At 50.2% G+C, this 20,707-nt stretch overlaps 9 protein-coding genes across 9 annotated transcripts; 4 read left to right on the plus strand and 5 right to left on the minus strand.

Moving 5' to 3' along the window:
* Positions 1-305: 305 nt before the first annotated feature.
* On the plus strand, positions 306-1,306 carry BDR25DRAFT_390079 (uncharacterized protein; the record flags this gene model as incomplete). The annotated part of the gene is made up of 1 exon (XM_033698084.1): positions 306-1,306. Exon 1 carries the CDS (start codon positions 401-403, stop codon positions 1,304-1,306), a length of 906 nt encoding a protein of 301 aa, XP_033554302.1. The 5' UTR covers positions 306-400.
* A 371-nt stretch (positions 1,307-1,677) lies between these two features.
* Positions 1,678-1,989, plus strand: BDR25DRAFT_347818 (uncharacterized protein; the record flags this gene model as incomplete). Its single annotated transcript, XM_033694321.1, has 3 exons — positions 1,678-1,728; positions 1,774-1,870; positions 1,937-1,989. 3 exons carry the CDS (start codon positions 1,678-1,680, stop codon positions 1,987-1,989), a joined length of 201 nt encoding a protein of 66 aa, XP_033554303.1.
* Positions 1,990-2,525: 536 nt separating this feature from the next.
* Positions 2,526-3,005, minus strand: BDR25DRAFT_347820 (uncharacterized protein; the record flags this gene model as incomplete). Its single annotated transcript, XM_033694322.1, has 1 exon — positions 2,526-3,005. One exon carries the CDS (start codon positions 3,003-3,005, stop codon positions 2,526-2,528), a length of 480 nt encoding a protein of 159 aa, XP_033554304.1.
* On the minus strand, positions 2,990-4,650 carry BDR25DRAFT_274617 (uncharacterized protein). The gene is made up of 2 exons (XM_033687420.1): positions 4,329-4,650; positions 2,990-4,274 (listed from the first exon to the last, which is right to left on the minus strand). The coding sequence occupies exons 1-2, from the start codon at positions 4,493-4,495 to the stop codon at positions 3,098-3,100; spliced, it is 1,344 nt and encodes a 447-aa protein (XP_033554305.1). The 5' UTR covers positions 4,496-4,650; the 3' UTR covers positions 2,990-3,097.
* Positions 4,651-4,803: 153 nt separating this feature from the next.
* On the plus strand, positions 4,804-6,216 carry BDR25DRAFT_1064 (uncharacterized protein). Its single transcript, XM_033683503.1, has 3 exons — positions 4,804-4,908; positions 4,962-5,032; positions 5,084-6,216. The coding sequence occupies exons 1-3, from the start codon at positions 4,839-4,841 to the stop codon at positions 6,077-6,079; spliced, it is 1,137 nt and encodes a 378-aa protein (XP_033554306.1). The 5' UTR covers positions 4,804-4,838; the 3' UTR covers positions 6,080-6,216.
* A 4,032-nt stretch (positions 6,217-10,248) lies between these two features.
* On the plus strand, positions 10,249-10,522 carry BDR25DRAFT_1090 (uncharacterized protein). The gene has a single exon (XM_033683546.1). It carries the CDS (start codon positions 10,310-10,312, stop codon positions 10,481-10,483), a length of 174 nt encoding a protein of 57 aa, XP_033554307.1. The 5' UTR covers positions 10,249-10,309; the 3' UTR covers positions 10,484-10,522.
* A 1,461-nt stretch (positions 10,523-11,983) lies between these two features.
* BDR25DRAFT_274620 (mitochondrial GTPase 1) lies at positions 11,984-13,192 on the minus strand (the record flags this gene model as incomplete). The annotated part of the gene is made up of 1 exon (XM_033687421.1): positions 11,984-13,192. The coding sequence occupies exon 1, from the start codon at positions 13,106-13,108 to the stop codon at positions 11,984-11,986; it is 1,125 nt and encodes a 374-aa protein (XP_033554308.1). The 5' UTR covers positions 13,109-13,192.
* Positions 13,193-15,623: 2,431 nt separating this feature from the next.
* BDR25DRAFT_274623 (ArfGap-domain-containing protein) lies at positions 15,624-17,620 on the minus strand. The gene is made up of 4 exons (XM_033687422.1): positions 17,481-17,620; positions 17,283-17,351; positions 16,443-17,207; positions 15,624-16,365 (listed from the first exon to the last, which is right to left on the minus strand). The coding sequence occupies exons 1-4, from the start codon at positions 17,520-17,522 to the stop codon at positions 15,925-15,927; spliced, it is 1,317 nt and encodes a 438-aa protein (XP_033554309.1). The 5' UTR covers positions 17,523-17,620; the 3' UTR covers positions 15,624-15,924.
* Positions 17,621-18,321: 701 nt separating this feature from the next.
* BDR25DRAFT_1236 (uncharacterized protein) lies at positions 18,322-20,336 on the minus strand. The gene is made up of 5 exons (XM_033683734.1): positions 19,936-20,336; positions 19,375-19,883; positions 19,209-19,319; positions 18,559-19,131; positions 18,322-18,504 (listed from the first exon to the last, which is right to left on the minus strand). Exons 1-5 carry the CDS (start codon positions 20,072-20,074, stop codon positions 18,469-18,471), a joined length of 1,368 nt encoding a protein of 455 aa, XP_033554310.1. The 5' UTR covers positions 20,075-20,336; the 3' UTR covers positions 18,322-18,468.
* Between the last annotated feature and the right edge of the window lie 371 nt (positions 20,337-20,707).

Below are 20,707 nucleotides of genomic sequence, written 5' to 3' on the forward strand. Positions count from 1 at the left end.
CCTCTTGCTAGAATTAGGGGGAACGTTAATAGGATGTAAATCACTTTCCCAAATCCCCCCTAGTTGTGTCCCCACATTAGGGGACAAGTTGCAGTACGCAGATAAGACCAGACTACCCCCTGCAGCACTATTCCGTAGCACTTGAACGCCGGTTAATGTAAGCCGCGAAATATTCCAACTGGATCAACTTCCACCGGTCAATATAGGCAAGGATATAATCTGGGTCCTTGCTGAGGATTTGATGATCCTTCAGATTTAGAGTAATCTTGGCTCAGCCTCGTTCTCAATAGATCCTTTCCTGCATCCTCCGCCCTTCGAATACGACTCCATGAGCATAAATTGAAAGACATTTCTCATTCCTGCTAACCTCTCTGCTAATCAACACAGCTCTTAGCACTCGATGGCTTCTCCAGCAACACCTGCCGCCCACCGCGTCTTTGCAATCGCCGAACTCTTCAATCTCATCCTCACCTTCGCGCGACCAGCCTCCCACCGTGTCTTCGAAAGCCTAACCCTCTTCGATCATATCCTAAGCCTCGTCTCGCCCCAGGATCTTCTTATCTCCTGTCTGCGCGTCAGCCGAGAATGGAACGACGCCATATCCAACAGTCTCATCCTCCAACAGCGACTCTTCTTCAAACCCTGCGATTACCCTGATCCCTCCAAAGTAGACTGGGATCCTGGTGTACCCAATTCTCTATTCTATAGCCCAAACGAACCAGGTTATACAGACTATACCCTAAACCCGTTCTTGATACGAGCCTTTCCCAGGTGGTTTTATGCGCCCGACGATATGGCCCAGCATTGTCGCGGCGACAACGAGATCAGCGGCCGGGATTTCGTGAATCTGCCTTGGAATAAGAATCCCGAAGTCTGGCGGAGGAAAAATGCGAGTTGGCGGAGAATGGAGATTGCGCAGCCGCCTTGTTTTTGGATCAGTGTGCAGGCATATAAACCAGATTTCCGCATCTTAGACGGTGTGGAGATCTTGCGTGATGAAGAGGGTCAACTATCCAAGGGGAGGGGGTTTACGGTGGGTGAGATGTATGATTATTTGGAGAGGGTAGCGATGGATCCTGATGAGGAAGGAATGGTGGCAGATTTTGAGATTCGGATAAGGAGGGAGGCGTGGGAGGACGGAGAGACAGAGTTGCAGGTTACGTTGAGTTTTAGAGACGGAGAAGAGGATGGGGACGAGTGGGAGGGGGAAGTTTGGGGGGAGGAACACAAGAGGAGGTTTCGGAGTGAGGCGTTTGAAGTTTTTGATATTGAGTTGTCCGAGGAGTATCTTCCGCCTGTAGGATGATGGACTTTGGTTTTTTTGCTTGAAGTTGTTTCCACATTTTTTTCTTGAATTCTACAGCATGTTATTACATAGCGTGGAACATAACTAGGCTACTTTCTATCTGTTAAGCTTACTAGAATTTCGGTGAGTGCTATTAGGATCTACATTTCTACCTTAAATTCCCTTGCCATGTTCTACGTTAGGGGACAAGATACAAGACAAATTTTTTCTACAGGATTTCCTGTATCTCCGTTTGATACTTAGTATTTGCGAATGCTTTGTTTTTCATTCTTAGCAGAAGGTTGATAATTCCCTCTAGCGCACACTCCTCGGTACTCTAGTACTATTCTTCTTCTCAACTAATCTGCTTCATCTAGGGCGCTAGGGACATCATGGCCATGGGACGACTCGGCCATACAGCGAAATTCAAACACAAGAGACTGGTCTTCAAGAATTATTATTTGCATGCAGTATAAGACACCTGGTAGCTTGGCCAGGAGCAACACATATTCTGTGACTGCGCTGGCTTTTGGCCGCCGAAAATGACCAGGCCATTGAATTCCGTAGCCCACAATCACCAGGACGGTCCGCTATCTTCCTATCCCTAGGTAACAGAAACACCTAAGCATGCTTGTAAGCAAGCTTTACCAGGCACTTTCCCTAACCCAACTCCCCAAAACCCTCCCTGCCATCTAGAACCATAAATCCCACCCAGCGTAATCTAGCGTCTCATTTATCCCCCACACACTCTCCATAGGATATATAGCGCATCTGCCACAATGGAACCCATAACACCAACACACATCTACATCATCCTAGAAACCTACATCCTCTCCCAAAACGCCAAACTCACAGCTCCCGACATCCTAGCCTACCACCCAAGTTCTTTTACCGTTGAAGAGATATCCCGCGCCGAAAAGGGAAACATCGGAGAATTGCACGTCGAACTACGCTCCTCATTCTCGCTCTCTTTCCCAGGGTCCCCACAACTACGACACCGCCATCACTGCCTTCAACGCCAAAGCTAGTACCAATACCTCGGGAGAATCTCTGCACATAACGCACCTGTCGCGTACAGCTATCCATCTATATATATCCTTCTGCTGTGCTAGCTGGGAGGTTGACCTTTTGGCAAAACGCAACAGCACCTCTATTCCCTCGGCATAAAAAGGTGGACCCTGGATCCCGAAAACGCGGATGGAGAAAGGGGACCTGAGACTAGAATGGAGGGATGAGAGACTCAAGCCTTAGTGAATACATGAGCGCGAGGGGAATTTGATAAATTGTTGTCTGCGGACGGGGCGTAAGGCGGTGGGGGGTGGTTTGGTGGTGGGAGCGTGTGAAGGTAGAGGTTAGGGGGTAGAGTGGAAGTGGATGAGAAGATAGATATGGATATGGAAATATATGGGGATAGGGTAGGAGAAGTTGTGGGAATGGACAGGGAGGAGGATGTAGAAAGCGAGAGTGCTGAAGAGGGAAAAGTGGGATGACGGAGGTGTGAGGGCGTTGGGGTGAATATCGATGGATGAATCAAGGAGAACGGAGATCCTGCAGAAAGGGATGTGAGTAGTAAGATTTTGTTGGAGGCTTGAATAGAGACACCTAGAGAATATCCTTTGGAGGATAATGCCGGTTTGCTCAAGAGGCTTATACTTACTCCATCATGGTGGAGTGCAATAAAGATTGTCAAATAAGAGCCCTCCAAGAAACTCAATGTCATTGCTAGATTCTATTCTAAAGATGCATATAAATGTATGTCGCGAGAGCGAAAGCAACCTAAAACTCCACACGAATGCAGAAATCCCCCACCGTCTAACTGGATCCCGCGGCAAAGAAACTCAAAAAGCTACCTACAGTCAAGCCAGCAACGAGACACAACGACATGAAGCCACCTGCGGCCTCACGTTCGTCTTCGTCCACCCATTCTACGAATCCCATCATACAATTGCTTCCAATGTATCCGTTAGAGAGACCGAACAAGAGCTGAACCACCAAGAGATAGAATACATCAGAACTAATTGTAGCCCCCTTGCCGCGTAGATTGCAAAGCAGATACATGGGGATAAAAATGACTCTGGAAATAGACAAGATGAAGAGAAGGCGCGGCTTGGAAGTGAGGGTCAAGCCGGGGATGGCTGGAGAAACACGGCCAATCAAATCTCCGATATTCCAGAGGAGGAAGGCGAAGGGAATGAAGGAAGCTGGCTGGAAAAGGCGAGGTGCTGAGTGAGGATCCCGCACGCTCTGGATTTGCTGGGTAAAAACGGGGAACATCATTGTTACGGCAAAAGTGAGGAAGACGGCACCGGCGAGCCAGAAGAGTTTCTTCAGAAGCCTTACCAGAGGCACAGACTTACGCACGAAACGTTCGGGATCGTTTTCGCTGTCTTCAGAGTCAAGCGAACGTTTGATACGCTGTCTCGGGCTATGTCGGGATAAGAGGAAGGCGAACGCAGCAAGAGTGACTGTTGAAACCACGGAAGCGGTGAGGAAGTAGGCGAATGCGGAGGTGCTGGACTCCAGAGGTGCTCCTTGTTCAGACTTTTTCTCCGGTACAGAAAGAACAGATACGATTTGGGCAATACAAGGGAGCACTCCAGCAACTCCTTGGCCGGTCATGATGCCTTGTGTGTATTCTTCCCGTCCGAATCCCGACACAAACGCAAAGACACCATTCTGACATAGGCCTGTGGCCAAACTGGCACTGAAGACCACGAGCATTAAGAATGCAAAGTAGACACTGGCCGTGACGCCAAGAAATAACCTTGTGGACACGGCAAGCAATGTGAAGACGACAATGTTGAGCACGAGGGAAGCGACTATACGCTTTGGATATGATGCACGAGCCTGAAGCTTTGTCAAGAGTATCATGGATCCTAGGTTACCGACTGTGGAGACGGACAGTTCGGCAGACTGGAAGTTTCGGAGTAGTCGGTCGTCTGACTCGAAGCGGCGTTGGAAGTAGGGGCCGGCGGCTAAGAACATATTCCTGGACTAAAGTTAGAAAAGTCGCGGTATTGACTGCATGAGTTGTAAGTCTTACCATGCCCAAAGCATGGCAACCCCGAGCAATAGGAACACGGAATAGTCGAGCCATGAGAAGGGTTGCTGCTTGGAATGGGGTATCGGCTCTCCATCTGGACTCTCCGAGCCGCCTTCCAAAGGCTCATACAAAGTCTTCCGCTGGAGCAGTCTGCGTATTCGCTCCATTTTCCTCTAAAAGAGTGTTCTGTAGTGGAATGAAGTGTTTCGAGGAGCTGTAGCGGTTGCAGGCACGTCTTCAGCAATGATTAAAGTGCAAATAAGAGAGCCCCCAGCAGGCAGTCATCTTCTACCTGTAGTCTGCAAATGTCGAGGGTGAAGGCTGATGAACCACAGGGCGCAGGTGACAGATGTTGTTCACGAGGGTGAGGTCGCCAAGACTGTATTAGTAAGTTAATCCAAAATTGGACTAGGGCTTGTTGACGGCCAAACTGTCCAAGACCCCCCAAAGAGCCCTTCGTCTTCACGACACCGCCCCGAACTTTGCGGCATTCTGCGCCCTGAACCCACCATGGCTTCGTCCGGGCCACAGAAGATTTCCGTCAAGCGGAAGCGCGATGATGTCCCCGTGGAAACGCTGAGTTTGATTTGCCTGCTCTCTTGAAATTGGACCCTCAGAACTGACTTCCACCAGTAATGGAAACAAATGAAACTACGAGGGCCAAGAGGGCCATGAGAAAGGATGGGGGAATCATCTGGAGATTAGTAAAGGAACTTAGCTCCATGCAGATTGTACTGCCTCTAACTTAACGTAAGGTTAATGACGACCAAAAGCGGATATCGCCACGTGCTTCAAGCTTGGCCCCACGTCTAACGCGCTCTCAACCGGCAACCCCCCGTCCGCATTCCCCTTCTCTCCAGGAGGCCCGTTCATCAGGAACCGTGACTCCCAGGATTTTCCATCTTTCTCGTGGCAATGATAGGGCGATTCTGGTTGAAAAGAAGGGTATAAGTCAACCGGTCTCCTCCGTGGACAAGACGTCTTCCCCACTGGCTCCCCTTAGTTCCCCTGCTAGTCCTGTTCTAGAGGGTATTGCGGAGAGGACACCTAAAATTCGAAAACTCCCAGGGCGGAGTACAGTCACTCTATTTCGACCTGACGACCAAATAGTGAAAAGGTCGCAAAATGAGATTAAGCAGCCTTCAGAGGATGTTGTTCATATGCTGGAGCAGTTTGCAGAAGATATCGCCAAGAAAGAAGCCGCACCTGTCCCTGCACGAAAGCAGCCAATGAGGTTCAAACCAAGAGCTCCGGCGTTGAGGTACAAGGATCGTCACCCAGAGAAGGCCGATGCCATGAATATCGATAACGACGACTACGTTTACGACACCTACTACCGTGAAGAAGTTATGCAAGATGCAGATGGTCCGGCTCTCGAACCCAGTGCGTCTGTTGGTATCATCGTTATCGAAGAAGATGACGAGGAGTTATGGGACGGATATGGCGAGGAAGAGGAAGAGAGCGACCGCGTATACACCGACGATGAGGATGAAAATGCGGAGGATTATTATGCGAATGATTATCCAGAGGATGAGCTTGATTCCGAGGACGAATTCGGCACTAATCCGTATCGGTACCATCACGGTTCAGACCAAGAAGAATACGATGCGGTAAACGACCCCTGGAGTGACGACGACGTTGACGCATTGGATCGAGACCATGACTTCAGGGATAGACTTAACGAGAAGTCTCCTTTAAGAAAGCTTCACCTCGCTCGACCAGATGAGGATCACAATATGGAAGTTTTGTAATTTCACGACCTTTCATCCCATCGACAGAAATGGTGGTCTTAATGTCATAGAGAAACGATGCTAGGATTTATCATCGTGCAACCCTCCATGATCTTTGAGCCGAACCAGACTCACTTACAAACAAGGCGTTCCAAGTTACGACGAACTCACACTTCTTCAGATTAGCCCGAAGGGTAACACTTCTCATCTCGCTTGCACGGCACACATGGAATTTTACAAAACTGTTGTTTGCCTACCAATAATTGTTCCTATGATAGCCTGCCTTGACGGATAAATGATAGTGCGTCCGAACCATTCCCAAAACAAGCCTTCGAATTCATGTGCACAATTTCAGCAGAACAAATGCTAACCATTTGTAGGGTAAAACTTCACAGTCCTTCGTTGACACCTGGGCAATCCTACTTCAGAGAGTATTTGGCGGCCCGAACATCTCCTCTAACACACGTAGGAAATCTTCTTTGTTCAGCTCTGTTATCCTCCGCCTGAATGTTTCCTTATTTGTTTCTTTACGTTTCTTCGTATCTCCAGACTGTCTTGCGTAAATCAGTCCCCATTCTGGCATCAGTCTATACGCCTTGCTTTGGAGGCCTTGCACGGTTCGTTCGTCCTTGTACCTGGTTTGGTAGGCCTCGCATGCTTGGCTCCACGTCAAGTCAAGCATGATATGCAGATACAGAATGGCAATAAGTTGCTCGCTTGTATATTTCGGGCGGTCAGTCACCGTGGAGTTCGGTCTAGATCCTGGTGATGTGCGACGTGTGCACTTTGAGTCTTGGAATCTTGAAATTGCAGCTGAAGAAGGAACCGCATTCCAAGACGGTGTCGTGTGTGAATCTAATCGCGTAACCGGTGAGGAAGTAGAATTCACTCCTACTATAGGCGTGATCCGAGATCTGGACCCCTGATATTGAAGCGTTGCGTCCCCCTTGGTACATCCAGGAGCAATTGTTTCCAAGCTCATTCTAATCTGGAATAAGCCCGATAGGTCTTACCGTATTATGGGGAATTTCGACTTCTCCAACTTACGGGTTATTGGCCATACGCCGGGACGGCGAGCTATGTGATCCATGTGGCATATCTGTGGTGGAAACACGCTTGCGGCTGTTCGACTCTGCGCAACGAGGAGCAACCAATAACTTCAGGCTGGTGAAGGGAAGAATGGAAGGGGGGTGAAAGCCTTTGCAATCTGACCCTTCTTTAATACTCCGCGTTGAGCTCATATATGGAGTACCGAACAAAGCTCACTACCCATCATTCACATCAAAATGAGATACATATTTCTGTGGAAGGCTTTCTGTATTACATCACCGGGCCACACAGACCCCAACACGAATCCAAATGTTGCCTTGTCAACTCTCTTGGACTTTTTCTTCAGACCACTTTTACACATGGCCGGTCTAGAACGAGAGTACAGGGCTGCTGGAAAGAAGAAGGCGTTTTTTGATCACAAATCAAGGGGTCCCGTTTCTGAACTACCCACTGCATGTATATGTCCAATCGATCCATTTCCGTAGCTACGGTTCCGGTAAATGAGTAGTAATCTTGCGTAAAGGACCCTCAGGTCGGTATTTGTTTCGTAATTGAATTGGAAATTTCAAGGTTTACACGGCAGAGTTTCCCTGCTGGGTGGCTTGGTTATCATTACTTTTGGGGACCGAAGCAGACAAGAGTACTGAAGAAAAACTCGGTCCGAACAGTCCTCCTAGGCCGCTATCACAGGGGTCAGCTCGAACGTTCTCGATCTGCATGCTGCATTCGTGGCTTCCTTCCTTTGTGTCGGCGTTCTCGGGCGTGGGTTCTTACACGCGTCTGAATGCTGTCCTACCCAAGCTTACAGAACTCATTTTCCTGACTCCGCATCTATCTTAGGTGGTTGCCACCAAGGCAAGACAGAAAGTTTGCGCCGTTCCTTTACCCTGGTTCCCTCTCTTGTAACGATTTCGGTGAAAGGTAACACGATTTTCAGATTCGCATGCCGACTGGGCCATTTGAGTACGATCCAATCTTACTGTTGCTCTGTTTTACGCCAAGGTGTATATGCCTAGTGCAAGACACTACCCCACGACCTGAGATGTCCCGGGTCGAACCGTAGACTTTCCAGCCGACGTCGCAGGCATTTCCCTCTCCCGCGTCCACTGCCGTGAGCGTTAAGGTTGCTGGCACCGGGAGCCATTCAATGCATGAAATACTTGCTTGCATGGCGCTGCATGTGCTCAGAGCGCCACTGCCAAGCAAAAGACCACCTTTAAAGTTAGAATGCGCGCGGAGCACTAAGTCCGGAGCGTGTGGAAGCCTTCCCAGGGCGAATGCCGTCCAACCGGAGGGACATGCGTAGCGAAGGAGTCTGTGGAGGTACATTCGACTGCCAACGGGATTAGCTTATTTTGTAGGCAACCCTCAGCCCTTTGCATCTGGCCATTTGCACGACCTTCAGGTGCAACATTACCCTCCCCATGATCGCCGATTGCTCATGGGCTGTATGGTCTCGTTGAAATTGCCTACTGAATGGTTATACGTCGGGTTTTCAGTCATGAAGGTACTTCCTGGTTCGGTTTCTCTGGTTTGCTGGAGTCGTCGACTCTCTTGGACCACCGCCTCGTGCCCTCCTGAGTCTTCACTGCCCATTTCCACGGATGAACGTGCTCTTGGACTGCCTCTAATTTGTCTTAGGCCTTGAGACACGCGCTGAGACGTTCAGTCCTACCAGATGATGGGGATGCATTCCGGTTTTTTATTGGATTTGTCACCGATGTCGGCTGTAGTCGGGCAGACACCGACACCGCACAGGATGGATGACCAGGAGGACCTCGAGCTCCGGCCTACATCACTTTGGCCAGGGTCGGGCCGCACACTTCTGCCCGAGCCTCTGTCCCTTTTTCAGTACCTTCACGTCTCCTATCCTTTCCTCTGGTAACTTTCTTCAGGTGATTCCTCCTCGCACCAATCACGCGAGCGTGCGGCACAGATTCTTGGCTCTCGACCCGCATAGAATGATCACTTGACCGTTGCGAAAGCCTTTGGAGGATGCCTCTATACGCGGTCGTGGTATGATGACGTTGCCACCCAATACCATTTTCATGCTCCAAGATAAGGCTATTCCTACAAGTGCGACGAAGCCGACTTTGAGCAAAGGTGACAGCTCACAATGACTCAACCTAGCCCGAGAATAGAATCTTAGGAGCATCTTTGGAGTTCCTGCGCCACCCTTCTCTAGAGTATATCTTCCTGCCTTTCCAACATGTGTAATTGGAGACGCAAGCGCTGTTGTTAGTTCAGTGAGCTATCTTCGAGACAAAGGCTGGAAGTGATACTTCACCTGGCTAGACCATGGTGGCTCGGGGCTGGAAACAGAACGAAGTGGACAATCAAATCTTTGTGACACAAATAGCCTCTTTGTTCAAGAGCCTAGCCCAAAATCTTGGCATTCTGTGTTTGATTCCTCTTCTTTCGAACGATACATGAGGAGGAGAGAACAATGTCACCCTGAACACTGGTAGTATTGCTACCTCTCGTCTCTCTTCTCCCTCCACTTTCTATCATGTCTCTCCCATTCATGCATTCCCCGCAGTGCATTCACCATGTGTTCTCCACATTCATCCACACAATTTGCTTATCAACCACACCTGATCCCCACCACGCTGCTAGCACTTCTCCACATTTCCCAATAACCCTTGCACAAATGCGTCTTGACGAATTACGTCTTCGGCAACGCTCGTGCCGATCAGCACGCTCTTCGGTACACGATTCACCTTTCTCTTCGCGCCATAGTGTTCTGCCGTCCACAAAAGCGACTCTGCGTCCTGCCCATGAAACTACGGAATCGGGCAACCCTGAAGACAAAGAGGCACAGCATCCCCCGATCTTCATTGCCGAGGAATAGAACGAGACTCCATGTTGAATCGTCGTTCCGCGAACCGGGAATTGGGGTTCTAGTTCATCGCATTGAACCCCTTTTATCGTCTTAGGGTTGTAGACAGAATATTGCCACGCTTAGGAGTGTCCGCGAAGAAGCACTTAAATCCGGCTCGTATTTTTGTTGATTTTATTTCGCAGTTGACGGCTTCTGCTGCATGTCGTGTAACCATTACGAAAAACTCAGCTACGAAATCTGATGGAGGGGCAATACTATTTCAGTTTGCCTGACTCTCTCCCTGAACTTCATTTTTTTATTTTTTAATTGCGGATTCTATCGTTTACACAACCTCTCCATTGGGACCCTACTAGTCGTACATGCTCAGAGTTCGAGAAGCGGCATTCCGGCACTTGACTCGGTTTCCTTCACCGCTTGATTACGTCTTCTGGTTTCCTTATGTGGTCCTTTCCACACGGATTTTCGCCACCACCATCTATACGTTAGAGGAAGACAGCTCTGCTTCTATTGACAGCACGCATAGGGCTCCTTGAGCAGGGAGGGGTTTCCCCACATCACTGCCACCTTAAGTCACGTCAACCAGATCTCACCAGCTCGCTAGCGTTGCTAGTAAATCTGCAATTGAGTCCAAATTGAGTTTAGGAACATTCACTCATGCATCCCTAACAACACTGTCAGCATTACTCTTACACCTTTTCATTACTCTCGTCCTTGACTAGCATATTTCTGCTAAAGGAGGCAAAGAATCGCGTCGTAGGTCTGGTATTTCACCACCAATTAGTATGCACCTAATAATTCCTTCTATCAATTACCCTCTAAGGACGACCGCATCTCACCCCCCTCTTTGCGATGCCATCTCTCATCCAGGGCAATTTCATCTCGCTCTTTACTTCTCTTCGTTTTGCATTATCGGTGGCCGCCTCGTATGCTTTGATGCTCGGAGTGATGCCTCGAGGTGAGCCATTGTGCTAAGTACCACACACTACATCTAGACACAGATATTAACTATTGACATATACCGTAGCGCCCCCCACTTCTTAGTAGATAAACGCCCCAGCGAATAATACCGAACAATTCCTGTGATCCTGGTTACGGTGTTTACCATCGTAGCTAAGAATTTGGGGAGTCAGGGTATGCATCTAGCAAACGATAACCCTAATCTGGGGCATATTGGGCACCACTGCGAATGTGCCTGCCGCTGCACCCGCGACGGCGAAAGCGACACAAGCAGAGTAATCACAGAGGGGGGGGCCCTCAGAGAAACCTCCACCAACAAGCTCAGTCAGTGTGCCTGTCGTCGAAGACCAATTGGGTGTTCCGAACTTGTCCGAAGCATGACTCCGGCACGCACATCAAGCGATAGCGGTACTGAATCCCAGTACACACATCCGTACCGATTCAAAGAAAGAACCATAAAGCGAATGGAGGTATAACATGTTGGCCAGGGTTCGAAGGCATTTATGTATCGGTGCCACGAGGAGGATCGTTTTAGAGGAGAGAGTAAAGCCCTCCATATGATATCTCATAAGCATAATCTAGCATATATATAAAAGAAATTTAGTCCTATGCAGCGGATGCAAATCTAGTGTATTAAGTGCATTTATAAGAACGGTAGACATTCGTCATGCGCATGTTTTACAGGATCACATTGATCCATTCCGTGGGAGGAATAAGATATTCCCCGTACTGTGGTAACTGAATAACAAGCCATGGTAGTCATCGAGTAAGTGGCGGCGATGGGGATGCTTTCGAGGAGTTCGACGGACCGTACTCGTTAGTGAATTGGCCGTACCTCGGCCGTGGCTCACACTCATACGAGTGGGTAGGTTGCGGAGATGTTGTTTTGCATTCGTAGGCTGTAGTCTACCGGGCAGCGAGATGAAGACATGTCTCGTGATAGAGGATATGCCATGATAGTAAGTTCGTCACATTGCGTCCTTCCACTTGAAACGTGAACAACAGCCGATGCGTGTTTCAAGCGCTCTTGATCCTTGGCCTGATGCCAATCCATCATATCTTTTACTGCGCCTCCTTCAAACACCTCCCTTCCGCCTAGCCTTTCCCCTTTCCCGCCTCCTCTCTCTCTCTATCTTCCTCGCCTGGCTTAAACTCGGCCCCAATCCCTCCTCACTATGTTTCGTCACCTCCAATGCCTCAGGGCTAACTTCATCCAGTAAAAATCTACCCAATAGCCCCTGTCTCCATCGCTGAATCATCCACAACGCTGCAGCCTCAGTATCGAATTTCCCTTTCTTACCCAGCCGGCCTGTTTGCTCTGCAATGTTTTCCAAGAGGTCCATGATGTTGTTCGTGGGAAAAGAGTACGAGGCGTAGAGCGACGGGTCGATGAGGTTGATATGGTAAAGGAGGTAGTCTGCTAACAGGACGGGAGAGATAATTGTGTCTTTTACGCTACCGCAGAGGGAGAGTTTAAGCATAGCTTCTGCATCCGGGACGTAGGGGATGAATACACCTGGCGTATCTAAGAGATACACACCACCGCCGACGCCTTTGTACTTCCCACCCCCGGAGCTCCTCACGTCTCCACTCCCTGGGAGCTCGTCGTCATCTTCACTAGGGATAATCTTGACCCCCGTAGCAATCTTCCTCGTAACCCCAGGCTGATTCCCCGTCAGCGCTGCCTTTCCTTTCCCGGTACCATGCGCACGCAACGCATTTAACAATGTACTCTTGCCGACATTCGGCATGCCCACAATCAGGAGTCTATGACCAATTAATTTCCACTGATTCCTCGCATGCTCCCTCAACATGTCCAACAAGTTCGCTATACTCTTCTTCCCCGCACCAAACCGCTCCTTCTCTTTCTCCTTCTCCCCCGCCCCAGTCCCCGCCCTCGTAAACACAACTGGCACACTACCATGCCACTCCCTAACTATCCGCTCGTTCTCAGCATCCCTCTCCGGACCTCCGAGATCCCGTTTCGTGTACACGACAATGCGTTCCTTGCCCTCTAAGGCGGACTCGAATAACGGATTGCGGGATGTGAGCGGGACGCGATAGTCGCGGCATTCGAGCACGAGGTCTATTGTGCCAAGTATTGCTTTCATTTTCTGGAGGCCCACTTTGTGGTGGCCGAGGAAGTAGGAGCGGGGAAGGGAGGGGAGGGATGGGAAGGAGGTTCGAGGGATGAAGGACATTGTTGGTTGTGGAGATGGGGATGCATTGTTAAGGGGAAAATGTTTGCGCTATGAGTTTGACATTGGGTTTGTGCAATGTGCGATCTGCTGAGCTTATGCACTTGGAGTTGCAATGGAAAAGTGAAGTTGGAACCTTTTCTGGCGCGAGTCATGCGACTTCACTGTCTTGGCATGCGTGAGTCGGACCTCGATACTAATTGAAAGCTACCCCTCGAATAGACATCTATAGGAAGTGTACAACCATTATACGGCATCGCATTAAGAGAGCAGATATGTCACCATGATCCATGAAGTTGTAAGAGTGTTTTCCAATAAAGCTATCTACAACTGATTCCTACCAAGCAGGGGAAAACAAGCGGATTATTTTTTGGGTTGAAAAGGGACGGGGGAAAACATGCTCGCAAACAAACAGGGAAAACAATGAAGGGTTACAAGGAATTAGAGCATGTGCATAGCGTTCACGAGCGCTTTCTAGTGAGAAAAGACAACTCATCTCCTCTGCAACACCTCCGCCAGGTCCGCGGAGATCAAGCCTTCGTCAGAGTGTCTGGTGCTGGGGTCAACCAGGACAACGGGAGCCACCATGGTGGTGCAGATCCACTCATGGCGTAGTTGTGGCGGGTGGGGGTATTGAAGAAGTCACAGTTTTAGTGCTGGTCGTGGAGTAGGACTTAGTAGGTAGCACAATATCGAGTGGGTAGCCCTTCTTGCATTTTTTGTCCTCCCTAGGACCCCTAATCGTCACTTCTTGTTTGTCTTCACCCGCATTCTTCCATTTGGCCTCGCCGCAGATTCGGTAGTCCGAGTAAGGGTGTTGAAGCCAGACAGACTTCTTCAAACTGCCGCGTTCCTCGAGTTCCTCGAGACTCAGGGTTGCTCGTGGGTCGGCGTTCGCGTAAACAGGGACGTCTAGGTCAGGTCAACGCTGCCAAACCAAATGCAGATAAGAAGGTGAAAACACGTACCATAAAAAAGCCAGTCTTGGGCATCGCGAGCCGCAACCGTCTCAGTGGCTTCAAAGGTTTGAGTTGTCGAGCTTTGCTCTGGCCAAGTACATTTCCTTAGGATATCGGGACGATTCTTGCACTCAAACCGAAGTCTCTTGTCGCCCTCTAGCCAGCATTCGTAACAGAGAGTAGATCCAGTCCAGGGATGCTTCATGAACACACCCTTCGGCTCGAACTTTGGCTTGTCCTTTGCAGCCTTGCGTGGCTTCGGGGTTGGGTTAGCCCGTGGCTCCAGATTTGGTTTTGTGGAATAGTAAACAGTCCTGGTAACCTCAGTCGTGTACGGCTCTGGGATGGGCGATTGTGCATTGTCGAAAGTCCAAGAGGTCATGACCTTCTTCTCGGCGATCTGAGTCGTGGTATAAATCACTGGTGGACTGCATGAAAACTTGACAGAACGAATTATGTCGTCGTCGTCGGGAAATTTGCGGCACCCCTCGAGCATCTCTGGCACTTTGAACTCGAGGTCCTCGAAGTAGCGTAAATGTGGGGCGCGCTCGGTTGGACATCCGCCCTCCGTATAGATGGTAACCTTACACTCAACTTTGCCTTTCTCCACATCGCCCTTCCATTTGAGGTGTTTGTCCTTGTTCGGTTTGTGGATGCTGATGGAGTGCGCGTCAATGTTCTTGCATTCGTCCTTCTTGATATCGATTTGCTTGGTGAAGGGATGGCCAGTGCAATCGTGATCGGCGAACTGACTGAGGCGAATCTTGTCTTTCCGCCCGGCGTTCGTGCCGAGGACAAGGAGTGCAAGAGTGACGACCTGGCAGAGTACGTCGGTATGTGATAAAGAGCAGAATACATGGATTGGGGCCACTTACCAGGCGGATGGGCACCATGATCACACACTGACTCTAGCTGAAGCTCCAATTGATGCTGCAGCTCAAGAGTTAGCCATTGGAACTCGAGAGGACAACCAAAGGAAGGTAGAGATACCTAAAATCAAGCAGCAGTGTCCAAGTACCCAAGACCTGTGATGAAGAGTGTTAGCAGCGAGTAGCTGGAGACGAAGTTGAGGTGGTAGAATCAGATGGATAAATGGCTGCAGATGGGGAGAGGAAAGCGTAAAGGCGAGAAAGTGGTAATTGGTAAGAGAATGAGTGAATGGGACAAGAACAAAGGGACAACGTACCCTTGAGCCGATGTCGAAGTCCAAAGTCGAGGTGGGAGACTCGGAGCGTGGTGGGAGACAAATGAATCGACGAGACGAGCCCTTCTTAAGGGTTTCGACTGAAGGACGATGTGGTCCGCTTATGTTGACCTGGTGACCTGAGAGAGAAACTACTCAAGTGGAAGCAGGATGTGCCTCCTTAACCTGGGATCGAGCTGCAATGGTCGGCGGGTGCGCGTCAAGTATTGGCTGCAACATCCGGTGGAATCGTGTTTTGGGGCGTTGAGATGGCAGGGCCGAGGCGAGAAGAGAAGGTCCCCATCGATCTTAGAGTTCAGCAACGGAATCATGGTTGAGCATAATGGTGAAGAGGATGGAAGCTTCGAGGCTAGGAAGACAACTTTCCTGGGATATACGTAATCTGCTCTTGAGATGAAAGAGCGATAGAGCACAACCAGACAACCCTCAGCCAAAACACGAGACAACCCGCAGAAAGACCGCAAACGCCAGTAATCGCCTGCGGAAAACATAGGTGTAAGGCTCGCGAAGTTCAAGAGTAGCAGGCCTGGAACATGATATCAAAACAATACCAATCCACCAACCCACCCATCAGCACCATCTGTATACAACTCCTGACGCCTGAATCCACCCACAAAGACTACAAATCTTCAGACTCACTACTCAAGACCCTCTATTCACCAATCTCCCCAACTTTCATCTTTCTTTTCTCCACTCTTCTTAACCGCACTCGTCCCAATCCCGCTTGGTTTCTTCTGTCCCCCAACTCCCAAACTCCCTTTACCCTGACTCCCGCCCCCGACACCTGAAAACTCATCCCAAAAGTCTTGTTTATCTTTACTCGGCCCCTTTGGTGGAGCACCAAAGTCATCCCAAAAATCTTTCTTATCAGCCGCAGGACCATCCGGGGGCGCTCCGAAGGAATCCCAGAAGTCCTTCTTCTCGGGCTCGACGGATCGTTTGGCGTTGGGATGGGGTTTGGGGTTATTGGGGGAGTGCTCGTCACCTTCGACGAAGCGGGTGAGGGCCGTGGCAGCGCCGGTGGTGGTGGATTGGATGCCTTGGCCAAGGGTGGCGGCGGTGTTGCGGGCTTGGGCTGCCAGGTCTGCTTCTGCAAGCTAAATAAACATTAACATCACCATCCCTCGTGGAATGGGGTGCAGCTTATTGTGTGGGGGAGTAAACCGCAACTCACCTTCTGTATCCCCGGCTTCACCCACCCCTCATACCCCGTCTTCCCGGCCTTACTCACACTCGCGCCCAACCACCCAAACCCCTTCGTCAACGCTGCCACTGGATCCTTCTGAAAATCATCCAGTGCAGGTGGCGCCCCCAGCTCCTCCTCCTTCTTCCAATGCTCCGGCTCGCTCCCGAAACCTGCGAACTTGCCTCCCTGATTCGGCGGTAAGTCCTCCCTGCGATTCGCATTCTCAGCGCCCATGCGCGAAAAATACGCTTCATTCTGGGTTTTCTTGGACAGTGATGCTGTGCCTAAAGCAGGCGATCCCGAGCGCTGAAACCCGGGCTCATTACTCCTCGTTCTGCCCAACGGTGTCTGACTCCTACTACCGGGCGTCGCGCGGCCACTTAACGGCACGCTCGCACCCGCTCCACCCACGGCGTCCGCGATCTTCTTCGGCACGCGCTTCGGCAAGCTGCTCTTATCAAACTCCCTCCCCTCAACCTTACAGCTTAGTCTCTCCTTCCACTCATCACCCGCCTCGCTATCATACCGCTCCTGAATGCTACTCTCCTCAAACGTCCTACTCTCCTTCGTATTCGACGGATGTGTGTTGAAAAAGTCTTGGAAGGGCTTGTTGCCGCCGGCAGCCATGCGCACGAGTTCAGCGCCCTTGAAGGCGTCCATGGTTATGCTGCGGATGAAGGAGATGTGGACGCCCAAGCCACGGTGGACGCCTGAGCAAGAGAGACACATGAAGATGCCGAGTTTGGGAGACGCCTGGCCAAATCATGTAGAATTAGTATTTGTTGGGAGGCAGGCGGGCGAGGAAGAAAAGAGAGCAAGACCACACACCCATTGCGGACTCGGCGCATTGCAGTCCACGCACACATTGTTCTTGTTCGTTTTCTGGATCTCGAGTAGCTGCACAAATATGCAATTAGCATCTGATATGACTAAAATCTGCTCTGCTCCTCGTATACTCCTCCCTATGGAATTCATTCCCTCTGAGACCCTCCAAGTGCAAAGAACCAAAAGGCCAACTAAGCTTACCTTGCTCCTCGTCTCCGGATCTACCTCCCACATTTTACTCATCGTGTCCAGCCGATGCAAAGCCTTGCGACCCCGCCAAATGCGCCGTGAAAGTGGTAACTAGGAAGCGCCGTGGAAGTTGGGTTGGGTTTCGGGCGGAGGTTTCGAAGAGTGGAGGCTCGAGGTTCGAGGGGCACTCGCGACTGAAACAATCCAAGCACGTGCACCCTACTCGCAGCTGACAGGGGTAAATCGTCATATACAAGTGAATATATTTCAATCCAGCAGCAAAGATTCCCTCCTCAGAGAACCTTCAAAGAGGAATTGCACCCGCACCCGCACCCGCACCCGCACCCTCTCGTCTAGTCCAAGACCCGCGTCTAGGTCTGCATCGTTGCACACACTAGCTCCACAAGGCTCATTCCAAGTTATCACACCAACATCCAACCATACAAAATTTTGCTTATTTCAATATAATATTAACGCAACTGTCCAGATCCGCGAAGCTCACCTGTTCGCTATTCTGTCAGATTGCGTGGTTATGACCCGCAGTTGACCTCGAAACCGGGTGACCGTTTCCAGTTCATGCGGTTAGATCCACCGCCATTGAAGACAAGTCCCAATCCCATTCCATTTCCATTTGCCTTTTGGTAGTCCCAAAGAACCCCAACTTCGCAACCCGTCCCGTTCTTCCTCCAGTATTTACGTGATAGCATAACAAAAGGAGAGTCGAATTTACAAATACAAGAAGAGTAACCATTAAACAATGCAATAGCCGTATATAAAGGAATGCGCCTGAGGGAAATGCCCACAAGGTGCTACACACCCACTCTTGTATTGATGTAGAGACCGAAGTCCAACTACAAACCAGAACGCCAATACGCCGATGCTTATGGGGGAATATCAAGAGGGGGCAGCCGAGTAGTCGCACAGTTTTCATAGTCGTTATTCGTTATGGTGTGGGAAGTGTTCGAGGAGATTTCCGAACGTTAGTGGACTTTGGATCTGATCACTTAGGGTGAGGGTCAGGATCAGGGTTGGTGACCTAAAACACATTAGTATGCTGATCAAGTAATAGCTGACACCGAAATACGCTTACATTGAGGGTCCGTCCATAATCCCGTCCATCGTCTAGACTGACAACACTAGCTCGGCTCACATTGTCTAGAGTCATCATAGCGGATGGGTTGAGACGTTGGTCGTAGATGTAGGGGCGGCTGTTTCGCCTGTCCGAACCAGAGATTGGGCTAATCGAATCGTTATCGACGCCGAAACGACTGTTACGCTTGACATTTGTGTGGATGGCTGGTAGTTTTTCACCTGCCAATAGTCCACTCCTGCTCATTGTACTCGTGTTACGCTGGACTCCAGATTGACCTCCGTCTTGTTGCAGCTTCCTTCTCCTCATAAGGAAGAAGGCTAACAGGCCAAGCAGCACAAGGAATACAAGGCCACCTATGACGCCTCCGACGATGGCCCCAATGGGAGTGCCTTTCTTTTGGTGGTCGGTCAAAGCTGGTGCAGCTCCAGCGGAGGATACAACAGTTTGGGTGACAACGACACCGCTGACGGTCAGGGTCTGAACGCTGGTGATAGGCGTGGGGACAAAAGCCTGACTCGGTACGCTCGATGCGGTCGTTTTGAAAGTCGTGGCAGCAGGACCTGGTGCAGACTGGATGTGGACATTAGCGAAAATGGACTCCCAAACGCAAAGAAAACTAGAAGTTAAGGAAAATGGTTCTATCATACAGGTGTCAATGTGACCACCGGAGGGGACGCAGTGACGGTCTCAACGACAGTCTCTGGGTTCTGGTGGGTCTCTTTGGCAGAGGAAACAGGACTTGGCGGAGCTGAAGGAGACTAATGAAATAGTCAAAGGAAAATCCTCTCAGTTTGGGATGGGGACCGGCCAAACCAAACTAATCCAAGAAAATGATCCAACTGAAATTGTAGAACGAGCAACCAATTGGGTATATGGAAAGGTAAATTGAGAAAGAATATGAATAGACGAGCGCGACGATGCAGTAATATCAATGCTTGCAGAGGCAAGGAGAGAAGGAGATCTACTACTGACTGCAGTCGGCTCACTTGATGGGGCGTCCGATGAAGGTGCAGCCGAAGAGCTCGGCGACTGAGAAGAAGCAGATACTGGAGGAGTACTCACTTTGGTCACAGAGGGCTGTGAGGCACTTTGAGTGCCAGAAGGCTTCTTTTCAAGAGCAATGTAGCCAAACAAGCCCTTCTCTTGATTGCCGCACTTCTCGTCTGGAAATCCAGGACAGTCCTCATTGCAATCGCCGGTGTCTTGTTGGTTGGCAGGTATGTAGTCGGAGCACCAACAAGACTGATTCTGGACTACGGCAAAGGCAGCTACGTCTACGCACTTGTCATGGCACCAGCCATTGGATTGCCAGATGTGGACCACTGGAGACCGGGTGTTAGCAAGAGTTGGGAAGATGTACAAAGCAGCACTTACAATCTTCGCTGCCTGAGCCCGTGTTCTGGGAAGAGCAGTAAGAGACAGTGAAATCGGATGCAGCAGTCTGAGCGAGGAGGACAAAGAAGGCTATCGCGGTGATGAAATCCCCGAAGAGGCTCTTTGTAGCGAAAGCCATGTTGGTGGAGGACCGATATGAGGATACAATATTATTAAGCCGAGTGTATTCCTAGCAACTCCGCCAGGTCTATTTTTATTTGTACTTTAATAGTTGAGGTTGCCAGCAAGGAAGGGGTGTGTGGTGGTAGGTGGTGGCTCGTCGAAGAGTTTGGTGATGGTCTGAGTAGGTACAAAGACGCTTGGCAGGGCGGTGACTTGTATTGTACGCCGCCAATGCCGAAACAGCGATTGCTAAGGCGTGAAGGGAAAGACCTCGTGACAGATTGGTGAGGTCCTAGGGCTGCCGGGGTGGAAGCAATGCCGGGAGGTCGTGCAGTGGTGATGCTGCTTGTCGCTAGACGGTGGGCTCTCGCTGCAGGTGCAGCAGAGTAACGATGCCGAATAGTATGCGAAACCTATTCAAAAGAAGGGACTTGTCAGCATTGCTTCCCGTGGCCAGTCAACAATGACGGCGACGCCAGATGGTGATGTGGAATTGTGTTGGGGACTGTGTGAAGGAGCAACATAAAAGAGGGTGGAAAGATGGGCAGCTGGAGGGAGCAGGGAAGCTCGGCCCCAAGAGAGAGGCCACAGCCAAGACTTACTAGGTACCCTTGCACAATCGAGAGATCCGTGCGTGAACACCAAAGCA

Source organism: Lindgomyces ingoldianus (assembly GCF_010093535.1).
Source record: "Lindgomyces ingoldianus strain ATCC 200398 unplaced genomic scaffold BDR25scaffold_1, whole genome shotgun sequence".
In the NCBI taxonomy this organism is placed as follows: domain Eukaryota; kingdom Fungi; phylum Ascomycota; class Dothideomycetes; order Pleosporales; family Lindgomycetaceae; genus Lindgomyces; species Lindgomyces ingoldianus.